Source organism: Chenopodium album, chromosome 15, assembly GCF_948465745.1.
Source record: "Chenopodium album chromosome 15, dcCheAlbu1.1, whole genome shotgun sequence".
In the NCBI taxonomy this organism is placed as follows: Eukaryota; Viridiplantae; Streptophyta; class Magnoliopsida; order Caryophyllales; family Amaranthaceae; genus Chenopodium; species Chenopodium album.
In genome coordinates this window covers 36,744,569-36,770,062 of record NC_137848.1, presented here as the reverse complement: position 1 = coordinate 36,770,062, position 25,494 = coordinate 36,744,569, and the positions used below count along the sequence as shown (strand labels likewise).

Sequence of the window (25,494 nt, the reverse complement as noted above, 5' to 3'; positions counted from 1 at the left end):
ATCTCATCAACATCATTTGCCGTAAGCTTGTGGTTCTCTTTACACCAAAACGCACACACAATAAAACAAATGATTATGCTTTCTTAATTAGTTGATTACTACCTTTGTTTCGTATTAATCACAACAGTTTGTCTTTTGCACTATTCATACACTCCTTCCGTACTTTAATAAGTGTTACACTTTGATTAGCACATAGATTCAGGCAATTTAATTGACTTAAATAAATAAGGAGTAAATGGGGTAGTTGAAGTATTAAAAAATTATGAAAAAAAGAAAGTGATATTAATAGTTTATTGAAAAGTAATGAATGTGAAAGGAAATAAATAATAAAATAGTATAGTAGATTTAATAAAGACCATAAAAGGAGAAAGAGATAGTATTTAACAGTGTTAATCACAACTGTAAAATGACTAAACTAAAAGTGTACCAGTGAGATTGTAAAAAGTTTATAGTTTATCAGTGGAAAAAGTCAATTCTAAAGCGGTGTTAATGAGAATTTCCCAAATATTTCAATATATGTTAGTGTATGATGTGCAGAAGCTCAAGTACTAATTCACACGTGTAATCCATTGCTTCAAAGGATGTTTAGTACTGAGAGAGAGAGAGAGACGCTGGAAGTAAACTAAGATCACTTGGTGTAAGGATTTAGGTAGATAAATAAACTGTACGTTACTTCTATGTATTGAATTGATTTGTACAAAATGATCAACTATACATTACAACATTAGCTGCAAGATACCGGTAAAAAATCACTCTCATGAACAGCAAAATTTTCAACCTGCAATGCTGAGACCTTGATGCCATGGCAGAAACATGCTGGCCGATGACATTGATCAGTAAATCTCAACCACCTTTGGAAGAGAAGGAGATTATCAAAAAATACAAATCCTTCTCCAATTTTCGCCTTTTTCATAAATAATTTACATATATATTCCACCCTTGGTAGAGCTTCAGCTTCTGCTTTCTTTTGTATGACAAGTTGCTCTGCTATTGATACTATTGCTTGCACTATACATCAATATTTTTAGCTGCTTCCGGCAATAATCATGTCAATGAAAAACTTGGGCTGATGCGTAATATTCGCTTTCATTGAACACTGGTCTCAAATCTTCTTGTGACATAAAGTCAACTGGGAAGGACACAAGATGCCCTTTAACAGATTCTAATCTTTCCAAGGGATCAGTGTCTTTGAGGGTCCCATTTTGATAGCATTCTAACTTCTTAGGAGCTACCCCGAGATCAATGGTAGTATGCCCAAGTCTGTCTTTCCAGTGAGCCACATTCTGTCTAAGTGAAACTCTGAAAGAGAAAAAACATGCATGGTTAGTAAGAATAAGCTTGAAAGGAACCAGAGGTAAAAATGAAACCAGGGTAAAATAAGGGAGAAAGAAAATTACTACTTACCTAGAATGGATGAGATCATTAGGGATACAGGCAAAGACATCTTGGTAGATCATTGTATTGGTCTGTAACAAAACCAGCCATGGCAAAATAAATATGAAGCCGATATATAAACAGAAGTATTTGAGACGTCAAACAAAAGCAGAGAAGACGATTTGTCACTTTTTATACACATAATGGCATATAGTTCTTGCCTATAGGTTTTTGCACAATATTCAAGACACAGTAACCAGCAAATATAGGCTAATTAACCTTATCTATAATTACTCTCTCCTTGGTAATATGATGGAGTATTGTGTATAGTATCCTCAACAGTATTGTTGCAGACAAAAATCACATTTAGGCTGCGAAATAAGCAGATACGGAAGTATGGCAAGAGAGGGCATATTTTCCCAATTCCACTTGCCCTTATAGTTCGGAAGTATAGAAGAACTTAAGTATCCAAAATTCCATCAACACTGATGTCTTTATACGTTAAAGACAAGACAATATGCATTAAATGTATAAACATTTTTATAAATAAACTATTTTTAATTGAAATTACAATAGGCATTCAAGGGTTAAAAATAATTTATATATAAATATATTTAGCTGCAGCCTTAAAAACACATTTTGCTCTCACCTTTGCAGTTGCCATCCAAATGTCTTTGTAGGTAGCATCAACCACAGGGTCATAAATTTGAGGAATCTGTTGCAATAACACATGCATCAATAAACAAGTATTAACAAAATGGCATAAGATTTGTTGGATGAATACTAATTATTTTAGAACAATATCGTGTCACAGTAACAATAACAGTCGCAGCCACAACACATAGAAGCAGCATGACACAGAGATCAAAGTTACAATCAAACCATCACCTCTCCAATTTACATAAGCTAAATTCCAGGTTATAATCGAAAATGTACCTTAATATCTTAAATTTTTATAACTACTACAGATTGTCAAAGCATCATTTTGAATATCATGTTAACAGCTTTTCATAGGATGGTTAGTTTGATGTTCTTGAATGTAACAGGTTATAATCGAAAATGTACCTTATAACACCATTAATTTAAAACTAATAATAGGTTGTCAAAGCATCCTTTTGAAAAACATGTTAACAGCTTTTCATAGGATGGTTGGTTGATGTTCTTCTATGTAACAGCGTTCCATAATGTAAGGCCTTTGTTCAATTAGTTCTATCTCCAAACAAACAATACATGACATAAAAGTTAAAGGTGGATATCCTGTGAAATGACAGCAAACAAAACTCAGATTTACACACCTCGCCAGGTCGAAGACCAAGGTGTTCAGCCCACAAAGAAAGGCGAAGACTCATAGTGAATTTTCCAGCTTTCCATGGTTTTCCACCCATACGTGAAGTTATGACTTCCTTGTCTTCAATTACCACTCCAATCTGACTCCAAACAAATAATATGAAAAATGTATGAGAAAATATCATTTCAATATATGTACTGTACATAATATCATTCCAATCAGATTAAAAGACTGCCTAAAGTAAATAAAATTGTTTAGCTAAAGTACATGTGGCTAAAAGTTTCACTACATGTCCAATGAGATTAAATAAATCCTAAAAAGTGTCATGGACGACAAGAGGTTTAGCAGCATCTCTGGATAATTACATACCTCGGAGTCTCTAGAACCTAACAAACTCCTGTCATTGATGTTTGCGGATCCAATTAGGGCCATACAGTCGTCAACTATCATGATTTTACTATGCACATAGATCTGTATGACAAGGTCAGAATAGCAAAGAGATGTCAGCCAGAGAAATAACTTATTTATTGACTGATGCGAAACCGATATATATATTTATTAAGATATTACCTGGCTGGTAACTACTGGACCACCATCAAACAGTTCACCATGAGCTCTAAGACCATAGAAAGAGATGTAATCGTGTGATTTAGGGCCCATAATATTATATAGATTTTGCAATATTGAATTCACTCCTCTCGATATTGTTCTATACTGCCAGTGCATTATTGCGCGAACAGATGCCGCCCCAGCATCATCTACACCCCCCTGTGAAACATGCAAGTAACTTGATAAATGAACTGAAACAATACAAGAAAATCCGATGGTACAGACCACGACATAGTACCTGAAATCCTGGTAAGAGAGGCAACACAACAATAACTCGGAAACATTTTTTTTCATCGAATGCTCTCAAAATTCGCTTGTGCAACGCTTGCAATACCCGATTGTGTATTATCTCATCTCCCGAAAGCCCCGAAATGAAGAACTGATTCTGTGAGAAATTTGCATTCAAGAACCATTAGAACAGAAAGCTAATATACAAATTATCTGTATTGAAAAGCATGAAACGACTAGGAGATTATAGCAAAACAAGTGTTTAGCAGCTAATGTCAGTTGTAGAAGTGAGCAACAATCACCACCATGTTAGATTTTCACTGTGGCTTTTTCTAGGCTATTTTGGCATCATCAAACAAACCTTTAAGCATGATGACTACACAACACTTGACAAGAAGCAATCATTAAATAACCAATATGTGCTTTAGTTTATTTAGTAAATATCTTATACTTTCTACCACAATATATCAGAGCCTCTTAAAAGACATAAAATTCATTTTAAAGACTCTCAGACAATATTTGAATTGTCTCGAGCAAAATGCAGTACTGTATCAGAAGCAACTTTGTGCTTGTATGGTATATAAATAATAAATGCATCAGAAGGAACAAATTAAATTCATTGCTTGATAGAGACATGATTGATCCATTAAGAAGATTACCTCGATGTAGATGAAATGCTCAGCCTTTTCAATTAGTGAGCAATACGCCTTGTGAATACTTTGTTCTGTTTGGCTAGTTCCAGCTGACCATTGACTGACACTCCTAATAACCTGAAAGTTAAATCAACAAGTGTCTAAGAAGGCAAGAAATCTTCAAACCAAAATCATAATGATTGGAGGAAATTGGAACTGCAATCCAAAGATTCCAAACAATACATGTTTTCTGGTTAGAAATCATTATTTCACACTAATATTAGACTTAAACTTCCATTCTTATGGGTATAAAGATAGATTATTACCAACAATTAATATTAACTACATAGATTTTTACCACATAACGTGGTAACAAAATTGATAACCAACCATACAAAAGCCCAAAAACTCATAAAAAAACTTTATCAATTGAGACGGGTGAAATTCATACTTCAAATCGCTTTAGACACTGCTCAATGATAAATTATTACAAAAGAATGAAGATATTTAGAGAGATGACAGCTTACAGTAAAGTAATTTAAGGTGGGTTACCCTAGCCCTTCACATATATTTAAAGAAAGAGAAAAAGATGAACACTCATCTGATTTTACAACTTCTTGCTATAGAAAGGAACTTCCAATGGAACCTAATAGCAGACTTTAGATACCAAAATAAACCACTTAAAAAAAAAAAAAAAACGTTAAGCAAATTAAAGGAATAAACTCTAGCTTCTCTTGATTTTATCCACCATTAATCTTGGAATTAGCCAAAAAGTAAAGAATCCTAAGAAGAAATGAAATTTAAGTCAATCTACTTTGTCAAAAAATATAAGAAATCATGAGGCAACAAGAGAGCTGCAAGAATGCTTGGAATTCTCCACTGAAATGACTACTTTAATACAATAGCATAAATATTAAGCTTGGAGAGGTGAGCCATAGGTTCAATCAGCAGTGGTGTAATGAAAGTTAATTTAATCATTCATTTCAAGCTTTAGTGACAAATGTCTATCAACAAACTATTATAATTACTCAGCTCTCAAATTTTAATTAACAATAAAAAATTTAATTTATAAGTGAGACAGCTTAAAGCATCTAACTAGATCACAATCAAAGAGAATTAACTGACCTGGCAACGACATGAAACACATGGTCCAACTTGCCCAGATTCATTCGAAGGAACAACCAGACTACCCCGTTCTTGTGTCTCCCACCAATCTTTATCTAAAGATTTCATGCCATAACGCCCTGCACCATCCACTGCGTCAAAGTCATCAACAAAAGCCTTCATTGGCATGTCCAAATTTACTGGTTCAATTTTTGTTTTTCGGAAAGGGAATGGAACATTTCTGATAATCTTCATCTGATGGTCATGGCTCACATCCTTTCCATTTAACTTTGAATCATCATCCTCTACAGCCTCTTGAGGCAAAAGCAATGGGATATCTGGAGAAGATGCTCGAGAAGAAAAGGAATCTTGTCGTTTCATATACTGATTCTCAGCTACATTCACATCTTCAGCTTCTGTTTCCCAATTGCTTCCCATGTAATGTGGGATGACCATGTGTTGTTGAGGCATGAGCAACGGAATCGTTTGCTCATTTGGAGCTTTATTTCTCTAAAACAATAAACAATGGCATCACTTACAACACTGTATTATTTAAATTAGACAAAGTAAAAGATGTTAAAAAAATTGTTCGGGAAATCATATCCACCTTTGCATAATTCCAGCGTTGAACGAAATGCCTTGCCACATCCCGGCAAGGTGGCCCAAAAAGGGCACAATGAACATCATGCCATGGCATACGCGGATACGCTGTGCGATCCAACTGATCTTTCATGGCGTCCTCCCAAGAGTTAGGTTCAGATTCCCTGAATTAGTGAGAGGAAATAGGATACGTAATGTTACTGTAATCATGCGTATTCCAATCATAAATAAAAAAAAAAAATAAAAAAAAAAAAAAACGACTCAAAAAGAGTTCTTGTGGAATTAATCTTGATTGCCTTAAGCCTTAACATGTTTTGTAACTCAAGAACATCAATGGAAAATTTTTCATAAAGGACCTTTAATGTAAAGCCATTTTGAGAGAAAGGACCTTTTTGAAAAAAAAGGTGGCACTTAGGGACATTAAAGTACTTCTTTGTTGATAAGGACCTTGGAATAAATTTCGGCCATTGACTGCCACTTACCGGCGTTGACTAACATGTGCAAGGCACGTGCCTACATCAAACGTTATACTTCCTCCGTTTTTTTAATATTGCACCACTTGCCTTTTAAGGAAGTTTCACATTTATTGCACCATATCCATTTTAGGAGAAGAAATTTTTGTGTTCACACTATAAATACCTAATATACCCTTACTTTTCAACCCTTACTTTCTATTTTGTGTATACAATCACAAGGGCAACTTGGTATTTCTACCTTTCTCTCTCATCCTTTTTTCCACTACCAAAAAATTTGTGTCAAACCCTTATGGTGCAATAATAAAAGAACGGAGAAAGTATGATTTTCTCCGTTTCTCCTTATCAACCACCATTTCCACCATCCCTCACCACCATCCTTAAGATCAAGCACAAAATAAAATCTTGAATTTTAAACCACCTTTAATTTTGCAGTGGCCTGCAATGGGTGTTGGCTGGGTTCAAGAGGAGAGAGTGAAGGTGAGAGGGTGAGAGAAGTAGCAAAGAAAAAGAGAGGATGATGCGAGTGTGTTACGGTGGCGAGAGGTGACGATTGGCTAGCAGTGTGGTGGGTTTAGGGAGGAGATCATATGGAGCAAGTGAGCGGTGTTTGCATGGGTGGTGGGCGGTGTGACTAATGTTTATGGTTGTGGTTTAGTGATGAAAAGTGGAAACTGATAGTAAAATGGTCGTCTGCTAGTGGTAGGACATGGCTAAGGTGGTAGACATGGTGGTTGGGAAAGGAAAAAGGGGGAAAACTAGCACTTAGGTGAGAGTTTTGGCCAAAAAAAAAAAAATAGTAAAGTCAATTGCTAGAGTCCGAGCAAAAAATCCTTATCTACATTGAAAAGTACTTTAAGGCCCCAAAGTACTTGTTTAAAAAGTTCATTCTCACAAAATGCTCATAACTAAAATGTCCATTTTTGCGATATTTCAAAAACAATTGATGCATCAAAATGAAGAATTACAAGAATAGAAAAAAAGATACTGGGAAATGACTGAATAAGCACTGATAAGGGAATTTTTTTACGTTGAAACATTTTTACAAAAAATACAGAGATTTTTCCTTCTGACTTATTTTTATGGATTGCCTGTTTGCCTTCAAAACTTTTTCCCCAACAAATGACTAACAATACAAACATGTAAGGCCTTCAAAGATTCAAGGCACTATCTAACTATCTAAGATGATTTATGCACAGCTTTTACGTGTATACTAAGAGTTTAAGACGAAGTACAAGATGATAGATTGTCTTCCATCTTCCACGTCATCCAAGATTAGCAGTAATCCTTACGTCTCATGTAATGTGTCAAATGCTGGCCACATACCAGATCGTGACCATAATGTTAAGGTTTCTCAGCTTACAGCGACAACGATATTATGCTGCAAACCATCCGCATTGCAAATGAAAATGGTTCCGCAACCATTACTAAGATCGTGACCACATCTTAGATTTAAAACCATGCTACTCTTATAAACTACGATTCCCTTCGATGAACATATATGTTCGATTAGGATGTCCTTGGTTTCACATTATTCGTTACATGATTGTATAAAATAAGAAGGAAAAAACAGAAATTTGTGATTTAAAACATTTTCCATTTAAGAACAAGAGATGTGGCTGAAATCCCATTCTTCACCTCATTCCTCTTAAACAAGCTTAAATTATGTACATGTAACTAACTACCAGTACCACCAAACTAAAAACTCGGTTCTTCCGTTACTAAACAGCCATTATGTAATGGATTTGACATTTGTTCCGCAAAATATCGTAATTTAACGCCGCAACAGAAATCACATCTTTTTCCCCATGTCGTCCATTACGTAATGGTGACTTGCCGCATTAAGATGTTTTATTATTAAAAATATGACTAAATACAATGATATTGAATAGAATTTTTAATGTTTTATTTACCCATTACATCCGTTCTTTTATTTAAATTGACCAAATATACTTTAGTAATTAATTATCTAATTAACGAAACATGATATTAAGTAATATTTTGCTCACCAAATATGTTAGTCACCAATAATATGATAGATTTGGTTATAGTTTGTACATACAATACTTATAAGCCTTAAAAAATAAAGCCTTTGATGTGAAATTTTATTAAAAAAAAAATTCACAACACGTTATCAGTGACCCATTTTATTCATCAGTTAAAAGTCGTTTCCGCACAACTCAATCGTTACCACGATCGAGATCGCATTCGCAATTTATTTCAGTGTACCACCCCAGAAACAATAAATTTAAGTCTACAAAAATAATAAATTAGAATAATTATCACAACTCATGAAAAGACCTTGTAATTTTTCATAGCGAGAGATTATGCTAGAACATTACTGTGAAAACTGCCACAATATCAGATAAAAGAAAGCTCACCTAGGATTGTAATAGTCCTTTCCAGGCCATATAGCTGGAGGATCGTCACTCACTTTGTGCTCAAGTGTGTCATAGCGACCAAAGCACAAATCCAATCCACCAATAAAGCAGACTTGGTAGTCAACAATTACAATCTTTTCATGATGGGACCTACATGCAGACACACACTTTGGCTAATTCACATATTTTTATACAGCATAATAAATATTTGAAATACAAAAGTTAAATTCCTCTTGCAGCATCCAAATTAATTCTGAAAGTAATGTTTTAGGAAAGCTGCATACCATAGGTAAACACCGGTAGAAAAGTGATCAGGGAATCGTAGTACTTTCACATTTTCATGTATGCTAAGGAGCTTTCTTTTGCTGTAGACACTGTTGATTTTTAATGCTAGAGCAACCTCCTTATACAGCAATATATAGATCTGCCACCATTGCAAGCAAAAAATTGCTTTTTTTTTTTAATTAATCTTATAAGGTTAACATGATAATATATAGTTAATAAAAGAGCCTAGGATGGGCAAGAACTTTACAAAATGTAGCAGGCAAACTAGCTAAACAATATCAAAATTTAATACAATTAATAGTAAGTTCCCAGTTGCCATGCAAGTGTACACTAGCTTATTTATCTCAGGAACTCGGTTTCAGGTAAAACATAAGAGTGAAAAAGCTAGAGCCCTGGTAGACCTAGCAGTACACCAATGTCAAAAGCACAACTTGGTTTTATTTAAAATCCCAATTCCTCAATCTACAAACTTACAAAAAATGTAAATATATTAAGCATATGGAACCAAAAAACAGGAGATCCAAGTACAATCTTTTATTTTATTTTTTAAGAAGGTATCTTCCCTTAAGAAGATTCATAGCTATGTCAGTCACGCTGGCTATTTGATAGCAAATATGATCAGTAAGCACCAGAAGACTCGATCCCATATACCCATAGAATGAGCTTTATCACAACAAATATGTCCAACTAAAAGGTACTAGGTATCTTCCCTGAAGAAGGTTCGTAACTATATCGGTCACGCTGGTTATTTGACAGCAATTATGATCAGGAAGCACCAGAAGCCAAATACCACAGGTAATTTAAGGAAATTACTAAATCCCATACCACCTCATAGAATGAGCTTTATTACAATAAATATGTCCAACCAAAGCACCTTAATCATTTTCATAAAAGTACATCATCAAAACACCGTCTGCCTTCCTAATATTTGCAGTAAATAATCAGTAAAAGAGAGATGCTAGCAACCATAAATCCTTTATCAGGATTCTGGCTCACACAAATCAACAGATTGGCTTTGTAACAGCATAATCAAAATTTAAAACACAAATGCATATTAATTGATGAACAAACTACAGCTCAAAGCAAAGGATGAGACTAACAGCAAGAATAAGGTCTATCTAACAATCAAATTAAATAACTCTTAGGGATAACTTTATTTCTCAGACAGTTACCTGCACCCCTTCCTTGGCTTTTGCTTCGAGTAGAGCATCAAGTCGTGATGAAGCATACTCCTTAAATGGGCGTCTGAGATATAATTCTGGGCAAACCCACCAGCCACAAATAAATATCTGTGAAAGACTTCAATAAGTAAAGATGAAATTAGAAGTGTAAAGATATGTAGTAAATGTGTTATTGAGCATACCTCTGACTTAGCATTTTCAATTGCCAAGGAAATTGCTTCGAAAGCTGCTTTCCCATCAACAAACCACTGAGCTTTGCTACCATCATCAGTTAATCCCCTCGGAGGAGCAAAAGAGTCAAAGCGGTGTGGATGACACCACCCTTCAGGAGGCTTTAACCCAGCATCATTTATAGCAGAAACCCAGCACTTAGCTTTGGCACTATTCTTAGTTCGCAAACTTATGCAGCGGTTGCCACAAGTGACCTTCAAAATTACCAATAACCATATAAGCATATGCTACTTATGTCGCACATTACATGCAAAACTACATAGGATCCAATCACAAGAAATGATCTCACGTCATATATATAGGGTTGGGATCCAATGAGAAGAATCTTATAATGAGAAGGAATCTTGACCATGCAAATTAATCTAACGATTAAATTTCATCTATGCAAAATTATGCACATTTAGAACAAAAATATGCACAATTAGTTTAAAAATTATGCACATTTATTTTCCAGTTTTCATATTTTACTTTTCTCTTTTTCTCCTCCTTTACGAAATCTCTTTAGCTTCCATAGAATCTTATTAATTCTTCCTTACACCATGTCATGATATTTCAAATTATGGAAAAATAAGAGGAAAGATGAGATTGGAAAGAGAAAAGATTAGGGAGAGAGAAAAAGAATTTGTGACTATCACCACACATGAGATTAGCTTTAAAAATACCCACATATTGAACAAAAAATATGCACACTTAATTAAAAATATATACAAATTTAGCTTGAAAATATAATTATTGCACATTGAGTTGAAAATTTATGCAAATATAGTTATAAGTTTATGCACATTTACTTGAAAAAATATGCACAAAAGCTTATAAAATATGCAAATTCAAGTTTTCTTCTTGTTATTTCTCTTTTCCACAACAGAATTTCTCTCCTCCGTCAATGCTTTTTCTCAGCTTTCTTTCTTCCATATCCATTTTCTCTACTTAATTCCTTTCAATCAATCATACATCTCAACTCAAAAACATAACCCTAAATTACAAAGAAAACAAAAAAACACTCACAAAATAAAGAGTTCACAAAATAAGTGAACAATGAAGAGATTAAAAATTCAAGAATTACAATGAAGAAAACAAAGGAAAACAAAAAATTTGAAAGAGATGATCACAAAGGAGAGATAGAGAGAGAGAAATTGGGGAAATTTTCTTATATTATTGAATCTTCTTTTGAACACTAAGAAAAAAAAATGGGAAAGACTGATGAATATGGAGGAAAGAGAGGGATAGGAAAGGGAATTAGGGAAAGATTTTTTTTATTATTTACAGTTTTGCCATTAAAGAAGCATGTAATGAGGGACATTAGATCATCTTATTTGAACGCACTAGATTACTTCTCATCCTTCTCATTATAAGGTCAAATAAGAAATACTCTTGCAATGAGAAGCATTAATAACCCTTTGATCAAACTTAATCTAACGGACAACAGCGAACACCTGTCATTCACATCACTTTAAGTAATTTTAAAAATAATTAGGTACGGGACATTAACTATGTGATTTGCACCCAAAATGGTCTCTCTCTCTCTCTCTCTCTCTCTCTCATCATTGTCATGTGATAAAGTTGGAGGCGTGGAGCTCAAATATGGCGTCCATCATCCCATTTCTTCCTCTCTTCCCTATACCTTCAATCATTTTAACTAGCAACACTTCATTGTTGTGATTCTTCAATTTCGTATATTTATAATTTTAACTAACAAACAATTTTGGAGCTGACCTGCCATTCTTGTTAGATCCATCTTCTTCTTTCTCTCTCCTCTAAACTAAATCCAGATATCGTAAAAAGACAAATATGACAATTTATCCATTAATGGAGCCACAGGTGCATTGAATTTGTTACAGGTATTTGAGCTCTGAAAATTTTTCACCAGTTTCTTATTTTTTTGGATTAGTTTAGTTGACTTTGAATCATTCTCCCCATTATCACCTGTACTAGATGTTGGATGCATTTGAATTGTATTGTCAATGTTTCTGTAATGTATTTATGATGTATATATGTTTCTCACACTAAGAACATGTTCTAAATTTATAAGCACTACTTTTGAACAAGTTTAAAGACTAGAGATCAGTTGCGTAATTGCATTAACCTAGGGTAGCATGAAAGAGTCACAAATGATAGTAGTCCCTGATTGAGATCAATATTTGTCAAGTACATCAACATTCCCAACTCACAGCTTCAATCATTAAGTTACATGAAAATGCTTAGTAACAGGACCAAAAGAGAGAAAGCATTCAGAGACAATGAGAAAACAAACATTTAATCCAGTACCCAGATGATGAGTAGATAAATAAATTGAAACTCTGAACCAGCAACTTCTCAGTGGAAAGAAAGTGCAAGAAAAATATGTGTGCAACGTCAAAGATTGCAAGCTTCACACTACCACTTCACTCAAAAGATTCCTTTAACTGCATAACATCAAGTTAGCCCACTCAAAGCATCAATCAAGGAGTCAAGGGGGAGTATGATACAGGCAGGCTTAAAGGAAAGGGAAAAGTAATCAAAACCCCTAATACCCTTTTATGGTGTATAGGTTTTTTTTTTTTTTTTTTTTTTCATTTTTCATTCCCCACTTAGGTTCACACCTCCCAACTCCACAAAAGGGATTTCAATCCCCAAAATCCACGCCACTAAGCCCACAAACCCAATACCCCCGATACCAACGCCACTACAAAAGACCTTATAAGCGCCTCAATCAACACCCTCAAAACAACGCCCAACCAATTTCTTTACTCTTTGTTCGCCCTTCTAGCTATGCCCAAAAATGTCAGCCATATCTACCCCACCATCACTTCCTTCAGGATATTAGCCACCACCTTATCAACAACCTCACAGCAACAACCAGCCACTAATATTTCTCGCTGTCACATGAGCAATCCTCAATTCCAACCCCCCCCCCCCCCGACACACAAATCTACCTGCCATTGCCCATTGGCCTCTCCATCGACTTCAACACCATCTTTGCACACCTACCAGCTGCTATACAATACACCAACACAATAAACAACCACCACCATGACCCATCCACCACACCACTGCTAATTCACATATCAGAGAGAGAGAGAGAGAGAGTACATCATTTCTGTTGTGGACCCTGTGGCTACTCTGTTTATGACTTTAGGATGGCTGAATACTTAAAATCTACAATGTAAGCTACAGAGAGCTTTTATGATTGTATTTCAAGCACCAAAAGTGACATTGCTGCAGCAGTTTGATGGCAAGATGTGGGGATGGGAGAGGATACAGGTTAGCTGGGGTAGAATTAATGACTCAAGGGTTTTGTGATAAGCTATACACCAAACGCTAAGGGTTTTACAGCCCTTTCTCTTGACTTAAGATGCAAAGTGGAAATATTAAGATCTTTTCACTCTTTCCTTTCCTATCCCTGTCTAATTTCCATTCCTTTTACTGGTCACAAGCCAAATGGCTGTTATGGCTTATATAGGACGGGTTAGAGCGAGCTAGGATAATGCAGATAGATGTCTACCTGCCTCCTGCCTACTTTGAGAAAATACAATTTGGGAATATTCATAGCATAGTTTTAACTGCCAAAGACAAGTATCTAAAAAATCAGGAATCATTTAAACAGAGAATCAGCTAAGAGAAAAATGAATCATGAACATATGAAATACAATACGGATCACCCAACACAATCTTCTGCAAACAAATTGAAAGATAGAACCAGTGTCAAGATATAATGTGTCTTGCCAGTCTACCTTAAAAGCATGTCGCAGAGGATTGTGATCTTTAATCTCTTCTGCTAATAAAACTCTTTCTTCTCCATTTCCATCCGAAGCAGGTAGCATATCAAACACAATAATATCCAAAAGATTTGTATCAAAAGGGTCACCCAGTAAGGCCAAAAATCCAGGTTTTAACACAGCCCAGACCTGCATAAAGTTCAATTCTTAGCAAAATGGATGAGAAGTTGGCTTTGACAAAACAAAGTAGTCATGTTTTGCAAAATACAAATAAAATAGTTGATCCCTAATTCCACACTTGAAATGATAAAATTTATCCTTGGTTTTTTTTTTTTAATGAAAGGAAATTATATAAAGCAATTACTTCATAAAAATTCCCACGATTTCTAGAGTTCACATGATCCCATGCACACGAACTGGTATGCAATAATACATGGTTTGCATCCTTATTAACATCAATTCATATAAAACTTTATAGTTTCCCCTAAACGCCTACACCACCCCTTACTCCATCCATCCACTATTAATACTCTTGTTAGGCTTTCAAACTTACATAAGGAAAATTTGTAGGGGTGTCCAACTTGGTCAAACATGAATTTAAGGGGAAAAAGTTGGAGGACAATAGAGAGAGAGAGAGAGTAAGTGAAGGAATCGCGAAGCGGGGGGAATAAAGTTTGCAACATGACAAGATAAAAGGAAAATGAAAGGAAAAAATGGGTGTGGATGGGAATTATTTATCAAAGTAGGTGACCAAAACATAATTCAAGGACATCCCAAAGTAGTATATTATGGGACCAAAGGACTACTATTTATATAACCTAGAAAATTTGCTAACAATATTCAACAAGACCACCCAATTTTTTGAACAAAGAACAAGAACATCATCTGAAAGAGTGAAAAACTTTGTTCAATGACATATATACACAATGACAATAAGGGGCCAATGGCATATGAAAGAATGACAGAATAGGACTAAATCCCATACTACTACTACTACAAATCACCGAAAAGCAATCTAAAAGCATTCACAATAATATGCTATTTGCTCACACCACAACTTAATCAGCAAAGTTATGTCTTATTTTTGAATTAACTAGAGGTACATAAAACAAGTGCCGATGCACCCCAACTTACAAGATAGAAGATACACTGAAATTTGCTAACACATTATATTAACAGAGGTGTGTCTTATTTTCTTCATTAAATAGAGTTACAAAAACCAAGTGCCAATGCAACTCAGCTTACAAGATTCACACAAATTTAGAGAACAAGACAAGCAAACCAAACGTATGTAATATTCAAAGCTGCATAAATGACAAGGAAGTAGTACGCACAATATATTTTGTAAGAGGTGCATTCAGTAGATGTGCAAATAACAATAGATGATCAAGTAGAGGAAAACTGAAAGAGACAAGGTTTTCTTACCTTTTGCCAATTGTCATTGCACCAACTAAACAAATTGCATGTACAGCATCTCCTATGATCATCATCATTTGGAATTTGTGGAAGATGCTTCACCATGACATAATCTTCTTTAAGCTTAGGACCATACTCAGGCGAAAATGATAATCTAGAGACCTCCAAAAACCTACAGACCTAAATTACATTCACCCAATAGCCTCAACATAAGAAACCTCGAGCTACAAGATTAAGTTAGATCAAGTAAATATAAGAGCTAAAATCATATCGAATGTAAAGTGAAACTCTGAAAACCACATCATTTAATATGTTGAGATGAAAGAAGTGCATAGAAAAAGATTTTAAGAAATCTCAACTCCTAAATTTACGGAAATTTATTTAATTAGTCTCGATATGAAGTTTCCAAACATAAACAGATAAACTTTTTTTATAATTTTTTATAGTATGTACTTTAAGATGTTTATGAATTAAAATATGCATTAAAGTGTAAACAACTTTAAGAAATGGAAGGAGATATTTCTCAGAACAGCCAAAACAATTTATAACTCCTCTTTCTTATGTACTTCCTCTGCTTTTTTTTAATCACAACATCGGGGATTTCTCGCTTGCCAGTGCAAATTATTGTAGTAAAAATTATAAAAAGTTGATATCATGAAAGTGTATTTCTGAGACAAATAAAACAAGATCTCACATGATTATATTTTTTCCAACATATAAATCACAAAAGACGATCAACAGAGTGTGTGAATAGAGTAAAATTCCAAACGTTGCGATTAAAAAAAAAAGGATGAAGTATGTTTTGTTTTTTTTTTTTTTTTTTTTTTGGATAATCAAGCTCTCAGCTATATGCAGCCAGGTTCCATGTTGATCTTAATCACAATAATAATACATGATGTGGGCACTTCTCTGGTGATACTACATGTTTCATAAAAAAATTGCAACACTATAACTTTCAGTTTGACAATAATAATACATGATGTGGGCACATCTCCAGTGATACATTGATATTAATTAGACAGCATCTTACCTAATACATATATAGAATAAAATATAATAAAAAAAATGAAAAAAAAAAAAGAAAAAACAATGAAAGGTGTAGCCATGCAAATGCATGGGATTTAAAAGAAGGTTAATAAGTTTCTCTTTGCTGAATATGTGGAGTCATTATTAAAAGGCACAACGTTTGAGAGGTTAAAACAATAGAAAAAAAATAATAATTGAAAGACATTGTACAGAATTGCAAGGATTTTATTCAAAGGTCGTAATTTGAATTTGAGAAACTGGCATTCTTATTATGATATAGATTAAGAAGAAAAAAATTAGTCAATGTTAGTATGTGGATAGTGAAAAGTCAGTGTTCCACTTTTTATGAATTGGGGGGAGTGTTCTATTATACATAACAACATAACGTGCATAGATTTGAGCGAAAAGTTATCCACTGGATCCCTACTAATAAAGAATGGAAGTCAAGACAGCCAACACATATTGGGATAAAGCATGGTGGCCTCTATATTAATCATTTATATCAAAGGAACAAATTATTCACTTTAGTTCCCAAAAAGTTCTGGTTATTCTGGATAACTATATTCAATCAAATCAGTGTTAAGTCAAGTCAAAATAAAATAAAGAGAGGAAGACAAAGAGTTAATAGAAGACTTTAAGGAAATCATTTCCACAAATCAGGTTGCACAACAATATCAAGCTCACGCCAAATTTATTAAAAATAAACCCTCATCACTGCTAATTTGCTACCAAGGCTGGCTGTTTTTAATAGCAAAATTTTACCCGAACATAAAATGAGACCAAAAACCTTACACCAGAGAAGATAAAAGAGAAATATGATATGAGAAGGATACACAGAGAGAAAGAGAAGACAGTGACACAATGCATAATTAGCAATCTTGATAGTCATCACTGTGGGGAAGACAAATGTAAAAGACTTAGAGGAATAGAGATAGAGTGAGAATATGAGTTGTTAAAAGCATCAACTTCCATCAGAATAAGTGCTCTAAGTTTATACGATGACTTTCTGACATTCCTAGAGTTGTGCCTAGCAATGGAGTTTCCCAAAAAGTTACACTAATTTACTAAACATGTTCTAACTAACAACTTTATAATGAACTAATTCAATCTTGACAATCCTTTTAATCTAATAGAACAATAAAACTAAAGTCAGTATAAACTTGCCTAAGCCGTATGCAAATTTAAACCTCAATGGTACCTTAACAATCAATTAGTGCCTGAGCATGGTTTCAGGTTTCATGGTAACGATCAAGCAATGACAACCACTGTCGCAGGCAAAGCAATAGCAACCAAATATTTCAGTCGCCCTAAGCTCAAATTCCATTACCATGCAGTCATGATGTGATGGTGTAACCAAGATCTAATTCCTTGGCTGCATGTCAACATTACACCAACTACCAAGTTTCCAAAAATAACTACAAATCTATCTTTAGCGTATAGGACAACTAACATAGTCATAAATAAACAAAAGGCAAACATGCCAACTGACACATTAGGTATGAAATATTATGCAGAATCTTGTTAAATAAGCAGTTCTGGAAGAAACAAGCACACCTCTCTAGAGTTAACAATATCCAGGTTCCCTAAGAAATGATTCAGATACCCCTGCATGGCCACCTTCGCTCTATCAGAAATAGAATGCTGTCGACCCAGTGCTGGACGAATAAGTGGAAGTGCAGCACTTGACGGAACATCTCTGCACAACAATAACAACTCAAAATTAGGAATTTTTCCATAAACAAAGAAAGAGAGGGGGGTCACTTAAAGCCTCACCAACAGCAACCACCTAAACCAAAAGGCAGGGTAGCAAGGAATACCTATTCTTGGCACTTTCATCAAGATGCAAAGGAATAGTTTCATCTTCAACATCATCATCCTCTTGCAAAACTGGAGCGTGATCTCCTATTCCAAGGTTTTGAAGCCATTCTTTAACCTTATAAATAACCACATTGTACCAAATCAAAACCCAACCTCTAGTATATACAATGAAAGATTTTAAACTGATGAGAAAATTTTCCAACTATTCAAACACACCTGTTCCTGCCTCTCGTGAATTTCCTCAATTATCACACGTTTCTTCAATGCAAAGTGTAAATATAAAACTTGTGCAGCCTTCTTGTGTAATTGCCATTTGAACTAGCCATGAGGAGTCATAAAACTTAGATGTCAGCTTCAAGATTTGAGATATAAAAGATAATTTCAAAATAAAAGCTAATCGTGAAAGGAAAATGCATCAGGTATAATATTTCATATATTAATTTAAACAAACAAGTAAACAACAACTCACTTTTCATCATCCCACAGTGTGTAACATTTCTAGAAATGCATGGAATCACTATGTTTTTATTACTCCTCTCATTTCACTTTGGTCCCATTACCCATCAAATATAATAAATACTTCGTATAAAATTACCCAACTACCCACTTAATATAATAAAATCACACCACTAACTACTAACGTTAGAAAAATATAGTTTACCACCCACCAACTATATTTCAAAAATCAAAAAAGCCTCCTGCCAACCTTGTAATTTTGAAAATTCTACATGGTGGAAACAAAAATCATTTGGTCTCTAAAGTGATCTTGTGGTATTGTATACGTGCCCTTGGTGCTTTAAATGGTTTCCCAACAAACTAATGACTAATTTCTATCCTTAACAGTATAATTTCAGAGCTCATCCCTAGTTAACACCCAATATTGACCAAATTTGACCACAACCACAATAACCCAACACACTGATAACCACCAACCACCAAATCCACCACCTTTCCTTCTCTTATTCTACACCACCAAACCACCACTCCTCACTCTTCCTCCACCATCTTCTCCCAATCTCTTCTTGTCTCTTCATTGGCCCCTCCTCAATGCCACTACTTATTTATTTTGTCCAGCTCATGGTGGTGTAAGAAGAGGTGGGTAGATTTAGGTGGATAGTGGTGAATTTCAAAAAGTGAGTAGCTACTAAAATAGGGTTGACAGGGGAGCTGTTGGGTTGGCCAGGATTGGGAGTGGGGAGTATAAACAAGAGGTACGTTAGTAAAATCAATCATTTATTAATGGATTAGCCATTTAAGATGCATAACAATAGGATCTCTTTGGAAACTAAGTGATTTTAGTTCTGCCATGTGGAATTTCCAATAACACAAGGCAAAATTTTCTTTCCAAAAATGTCATACTCCTATGAGTCCCAACTATCATAATAAAATATGGGCACATGATGGAATATGCATGATTTTGGGATCCTATAGGGAAACAAATGATTTAGTTAACATGCAGAATTTGCAAAACCACGAGGCAATATTTCCCATAAGAATTTACCATATTCCTATGAGTCTCAACTATCATAATAACATATAATAATTCAATATATGTAACTAAAACTCAACGTCCATCAAAGTATGCCAAGTAATTTAGGATGGAAAGAGTGAATATTTTAATCTCCATCCCTGAAATCACCCACATGAGTGGTTACCCTATTGAGTTCTTCTTGGATTCTGGTGCTACATGTTATAGAAAAGAACTTAAGAAAACAAACGTTTATAAGAATTGTTTGGTCAATAGATTTTGAATATTAAATATAGTCCACAAATACAAATACAGTAGAAGTGGGAGTAAAGAAAAAAGGAAAAGAATTGGTTGATTGGGCCACACCATATTATACATTATACATAAAGTTCAAAACTCATGAACTAGTTACTAGTAGAATCTATAAAGCATGAGGATATCTTGACAATAGAGGAAATGATCAGTTAATTGGCTATGGTCAAACTACATCTCAACGGCACTTTTTCAAATGTTGACTTTGTTGTTTTGTCTCGTGCCCATTTTTGCCTCTGTTTCATTTGAGTGTTACATAAAGGTAGAATTACCAAAAAATAAAAAAAAAAAAAAATAAAAAATATGACTTTTATTAATTAGATGGTACTTTTATATTGAACTATCATAAAGTGTTTGATTGAAGTATTGCCAGAATGTAATAATGGTAATTCCACCTAATTCTTCCATCACAAAAAGCAACCACCTGTTAAAAGGAAAGGGATGGAGGATAAACCATTAAATATTAATAACTTTCCACTCTTCTTGTTGTTATTAAACCTTAGGAGGTCAAACCTTTACCTAAAAGATACAAAGTTCAAAAGTTTTATGTCTCTTGCGTTATACTTCCTTCAACCTTTCTTTACCACAAAATTTGGAATTTTATACTATTCACACACACATCCTCCTTTAACCAACTTTTGTGATTTACATGTTGGGAAAAATATCATGTGTTATATTGTCAAATTTGTTTCAAAATGAACTTAAGTTTGTTAAATTTGAACTAAAAGATAATTAAAGATATAAGAGGTGTATTAACAAGCGTGAAAATCCAAACACTGCAATTTAAAATAAAAATGTCATATAATCTTTAATGGATGTTAATATAGTGCCCCTTAAAGGAGTAGTGTACAATTGTACATTGTGCTCCAAATATGTTATTGTTAAGAGGATAAGCCTCAAATGTGACCATAAGTTATCCATGCATAAGTAAAAGAGAGGGACTTATAACTTTTAATTTTCCGGCTAGCCATTACTTTTAAATGGGTCAATCTCTTACCCTGATCCAACTTATGTGCAAGAATATTGAAAAAGTAAATATTAAGTGGTGCACGCATAAAAATTGTCTATTCTATTTTATTTAGCATGTAGCTTGTATAAATTGTTAGTCCAAAAATCAATATAACATTGTCTAAGTATTCAACCAATACATTGGAAAAAAATTTCATTTTTATTAACTTAATTTTTGTAGCTAGTTTTCTAATTACACCACATAATATATGATTTTTTATGAAATAACAAAATCATTATGATTTAAAAATAAATTAACAAATAAATACCCATTATAAGAAATTATTAGTAGTAACATACATGAAGCAAATCAAGCAAAATGCTTTATTCGACTCCAAAATTGTTGATTAAAGAGAGAGTTCACAATGGGTGTATGCAGAAAAGCCCTAATTTGCTTTGGAACAGAAGAAATCCAACTATTAAATGCTCAAGACCTCGAATAATTACTTTTTTGCACACAAGTCATTTAATAGAATAAATGTCTAGCCTGTTCTATTGAGTATAGACCTCATTACAGGAAAACAATAACTGTGTTTATTCAAGAATAACCTAACAATAATATGTTATTTCTAGAATAAGAAAATCAAGTACCAGAGAACAATAAATCCTTACCATAAGTAACAATAATAAACTACCAAATAAAGAATGACATGCCTAATTCAATATATGTCTCTTAAAACTCCCAAAATATTTTATTTCATTTTAGAGCTTTTAATATCACATTTATTAAGAGTAAATAAACGGAACAAACATCAAATCTATATGTCAACAATTATTAACTCAATTGTTATTATAGTTTGTTGCAAACTTAAAGAGATGATGTTACTCTTGCTTTTGTGGAATTTGAAGATAATTGATCAAATTACGGTACAAAGAGGTTTTGTTTTGGGGTTTTTCTTAATCAAACTGAAATTTATATAAGTATGGGATTTTCAATATAACACCTTGGTATAAATTTCCATTCCATTCCATACCAGCTCACTGAAACAACCAGCTTCTTAAGGGTTTGGCTCATTTCATGTTGTCTATATCTATCACTTTTGGAAGCCATACCATGAAAAGTATTTGTAGAACTTGGCTCCAAGTCTCCAACCAATCAATAAAACTCCAACTAAACAGCCCCTTAGCTCCATCCTAAAGAGAATCCAAAGCTACTGTCCCAAGAAAACAATATTGCTCACCTATCATTTTATTACAAAAGGTGTCATCCTTTATGAAGATCTACATAGCTTGCAGGTGCGACATTGATATTTTAGAATCAACAATTCTGTTCTACACCAGCTGTAATCTCCCTCAGTATCAGTATACAACAAATGTTCGTAAATAGAACAGTGACTTCCCTGATGAAATTCATTCCTTAAACCTCACTTCCAATCTTTGCAATAAGAACCTGCTCATAAATGCTACACCATGGCACAAAAGACTCGGTTGAAAAGGATGATTGTCCCTTTGATGCTTACCAATATAAACGTGCAGCCTTACCAAATATAATGTTAATACCTTACAACTCTTCTAATTTTCCTGTTTGTAAACAAACGATGATTATGTTTGAAACGGGGGTTGAGCATGAAACAAGATTTTGACAAAATAAACATTTGATGAGGGTTGTGACTTATGAGTAAGGCTACTGACATGAAAACTAGAAATTCAAGCAAACAGATATGTTACTCCAGTTTCCATCCCACAGCAAAGATCTTCCACTTTATATAATCTATTCTTTAGACCTGCCTCTACCTCTTTGATTACAATATCAGATAAATTAGTTTGTTTATGCCTTGAAAGGGTGGAGATAATAGACAGTGAAGACATTCTTGAGTCTTTGATTGGCAATTTTCCCTACTTCCAGAATAAACAGGGCTTCTATAACTTCAGATTTTTTCTATTCTTCTTTACGTAGAATAGAAGATTTGAAATCAAGCACCATTGCAAATTAATGGAGGACTAACCTGTAAAAATCTTATCTAATGCTTGCTCCACAAGAACAAAACCCAAAGGATTAACCGTATTGTCATCTACATGTGAGATCAAGCCAGCCAGCATTTAACAACCAACAATTACCGACATGAAACACTGTGATATACTTTTTTAAGCCCGTAAAAAAGAACCTAGACCATTCTGTTTCATCAGCTTCAATATACTGCATTGCAATATCAGCCATCAGGTCCTCCTCCATTAAACTCAAGTACTCAACGTGACATGGCTCCAAGACACAGAATATCATGAAAAAAGCATGCCCAGAAAAGAAATGGATGGAATTTCAAACACATAATTGACAAAATAACTGCAAATCATAAATTGCATCTGTGACTTTTTATACTTGCTCCTATATGTTGCCTTGTTGAAATTCTGACAAGAATACAAATTTAAAATACCGAAGACATTGGTACAAAGAGTGAAGAGAGTGAACCCAAAAGTAAAGTGGTGTAAGTCTTTTCAGCTCAAAAGGAGACAATACGAGTTGATAATAGGTGAAAATTTATTGAAGTATACAGATTTAAATTTTGTTCTCAGATTTATTATTCCCCGTACAACAAAGAAATAGAAGCAAGAAAAAAAGGGGCAAATTATAAATGCACCATAGAGGCTCTCAAATAACAATGAATAAAGAGCTACCCCAACAAAGGAAAGTACAAAGACTAATAAGGTGAATTTCCTCAAACCCTCACAAAAATAGAATTATAATACAAACTACTAGAAATTATGGTAACTTGATCACATTTAATGATCAAAAACACATACACACAAATACAAAGCACTCAAATTATGGTAAATTGATCACATTTTGTGATTAAAAACACAAATACCCACAACACAAAGCACTCGAACTATGGTATCTTGATTAGATATTATGATCAAATATACAAACACCCAAAACACAAAGCGCTCGAACTATGGTAACCTGATCACATATTATTATCATAAACACAAATATCCACAACACAAAGCACTCGAACTATGGTAACTTGATCATATATTATGATCCAATACACAAACACCCACAACACAAAGTGATCGAATTATGGTAACTTGATCACATATTATGATCAAAAACACAAATACCCACAACACAAATCATTTGAACTAAGATAACTTGATCACATATTATGATCAAGCACACAAATACCCACAATACAAAGCACTCGAATTTGATCACATATTATGATCAAATAGACACAAAGAGTGCGAATTATGGTAAATTGATCACATTTTATAATCAAAAACACAAATACCCACAACACAGATCACTCGAACGAACTATGGTAACTTGATCACATATTATGATCAAATACACGAATACCCACAACACAAAGTGCTTGAATTATGGTAACTTGATCACATATTATGATCAAAAACACAAATACCCACAACACAAAGCATTTGAACTATGATAACTTGATCACATATTATGATCAAGTGCACAAATACCCACAATGCAAAGCACTCGAATTATGGTAACTTGATCACATATTATGATCAAAAACACAAATACCCACAACACAAAGCATTTGAACTATGATAACTAGATCACATATTATGATCAAGCACACAAATACCCACAATGCAAGGCACTCGAATTATGGTAACTTGATCACATATTATGATCACATTGACAAATACCCCCAACACAAAGAGCGCGAATTATGGTAATTTGATCACATCCCACAACTCAAATTTCTCCATAAAACCCAACCAAACAACAAGTAAATTAGTTAAACTTCAGCTAAAATTCAAAAACCAAATTCAAACCAAACCATAACCCCAATTCATGTGCACCACAAAAGAGAGAATCCAAGTTAATTCCTCACCACAAAAACTATTAAATTAAAATGAAGAGTGATGAAATACCTGTTTGTACTGCAATTCAATGGTATAAGACAATAGCATGGGACTAATATCACCAGCATCAGGTCTAGAGACATGAACTATACTGCCTTTAGGCAACTCCTCAAAAATCCGAGTTGACTCAGTCGGCTCGCCTAAATTGAATGTGAAGAATGACGACGACGTCCTCGCTGGTGCAGGTGCCGCAGTCGAAGGCGGCTCTTCCGATTCCATTTGCAAGTACGATGGCCCTTCACCGCCGATTAATCGTTCCGATGCCATTGGCAATTCAATAAACTATCTTTGAATTAGATCAAATGTTGAATAATTATAATGATTTAACGAATTTTGGAATGAAAGAATTTAAATATGAAAAATTGATCGGTAAAAATTGAAATTGTATGAATTTGAGTATGAATATGAATATGAGATCCAATGCAAAAAGAATGTTGAAATTGCGTGCAACAACTAACGAGCATAGAGAGAGGGAGACGCGGAGGGAGGAGAGAGAAACAGACAGAGAGCTAAGTCAAATACGGAAGG

The 25,494-nt window shown here is 34.1% G+C and overlaps 1 protein-coding gene across 1 annotated transcript; it reads right to left on the bottom strand.

Moving 5' to 3' along the window:
- Positions 1-650: 650 nt before the first annotated feature.
- Positions 651-25,494, bottom strand: LOC145582180 (phospholipase D zeta 1-like). Its single transcript, XM_081639183.1, has 20 exons — positions 24,976-25,494; positions 18,558-18,659; positions 18,341-18,456; positions 18,078-18,219; positions 15,507-15,677; positions 14,097-14,270; positions 10,338-10,580; positions 10,147-10,263; positions 8,974-9,113; positions 8,690-8,839; positions 5,843-5,999; positions 5,257-5,745; positions 4,159-4,269; positions 3,510-3,656; positions 3,233-3,430; positions 3,032-3,133; positions 2,670-2,801; positions 2,024-2,089; positions 1,405-1,466; positions 651-1,299 (listed from the first exon to the last, which is right to left on the bottom strand). The coding sequence occupies exons 1-20, from the start codon at positions 25,231-25,233 to the stop codon at positions 1,050-1,052; spliced, it is 3,327 nt and encodes a 1,108-aa protein (XP_081495309.1). The 5' UTR covers positions 25,234-25,494; the 3' UTR covers positions 651-1,049.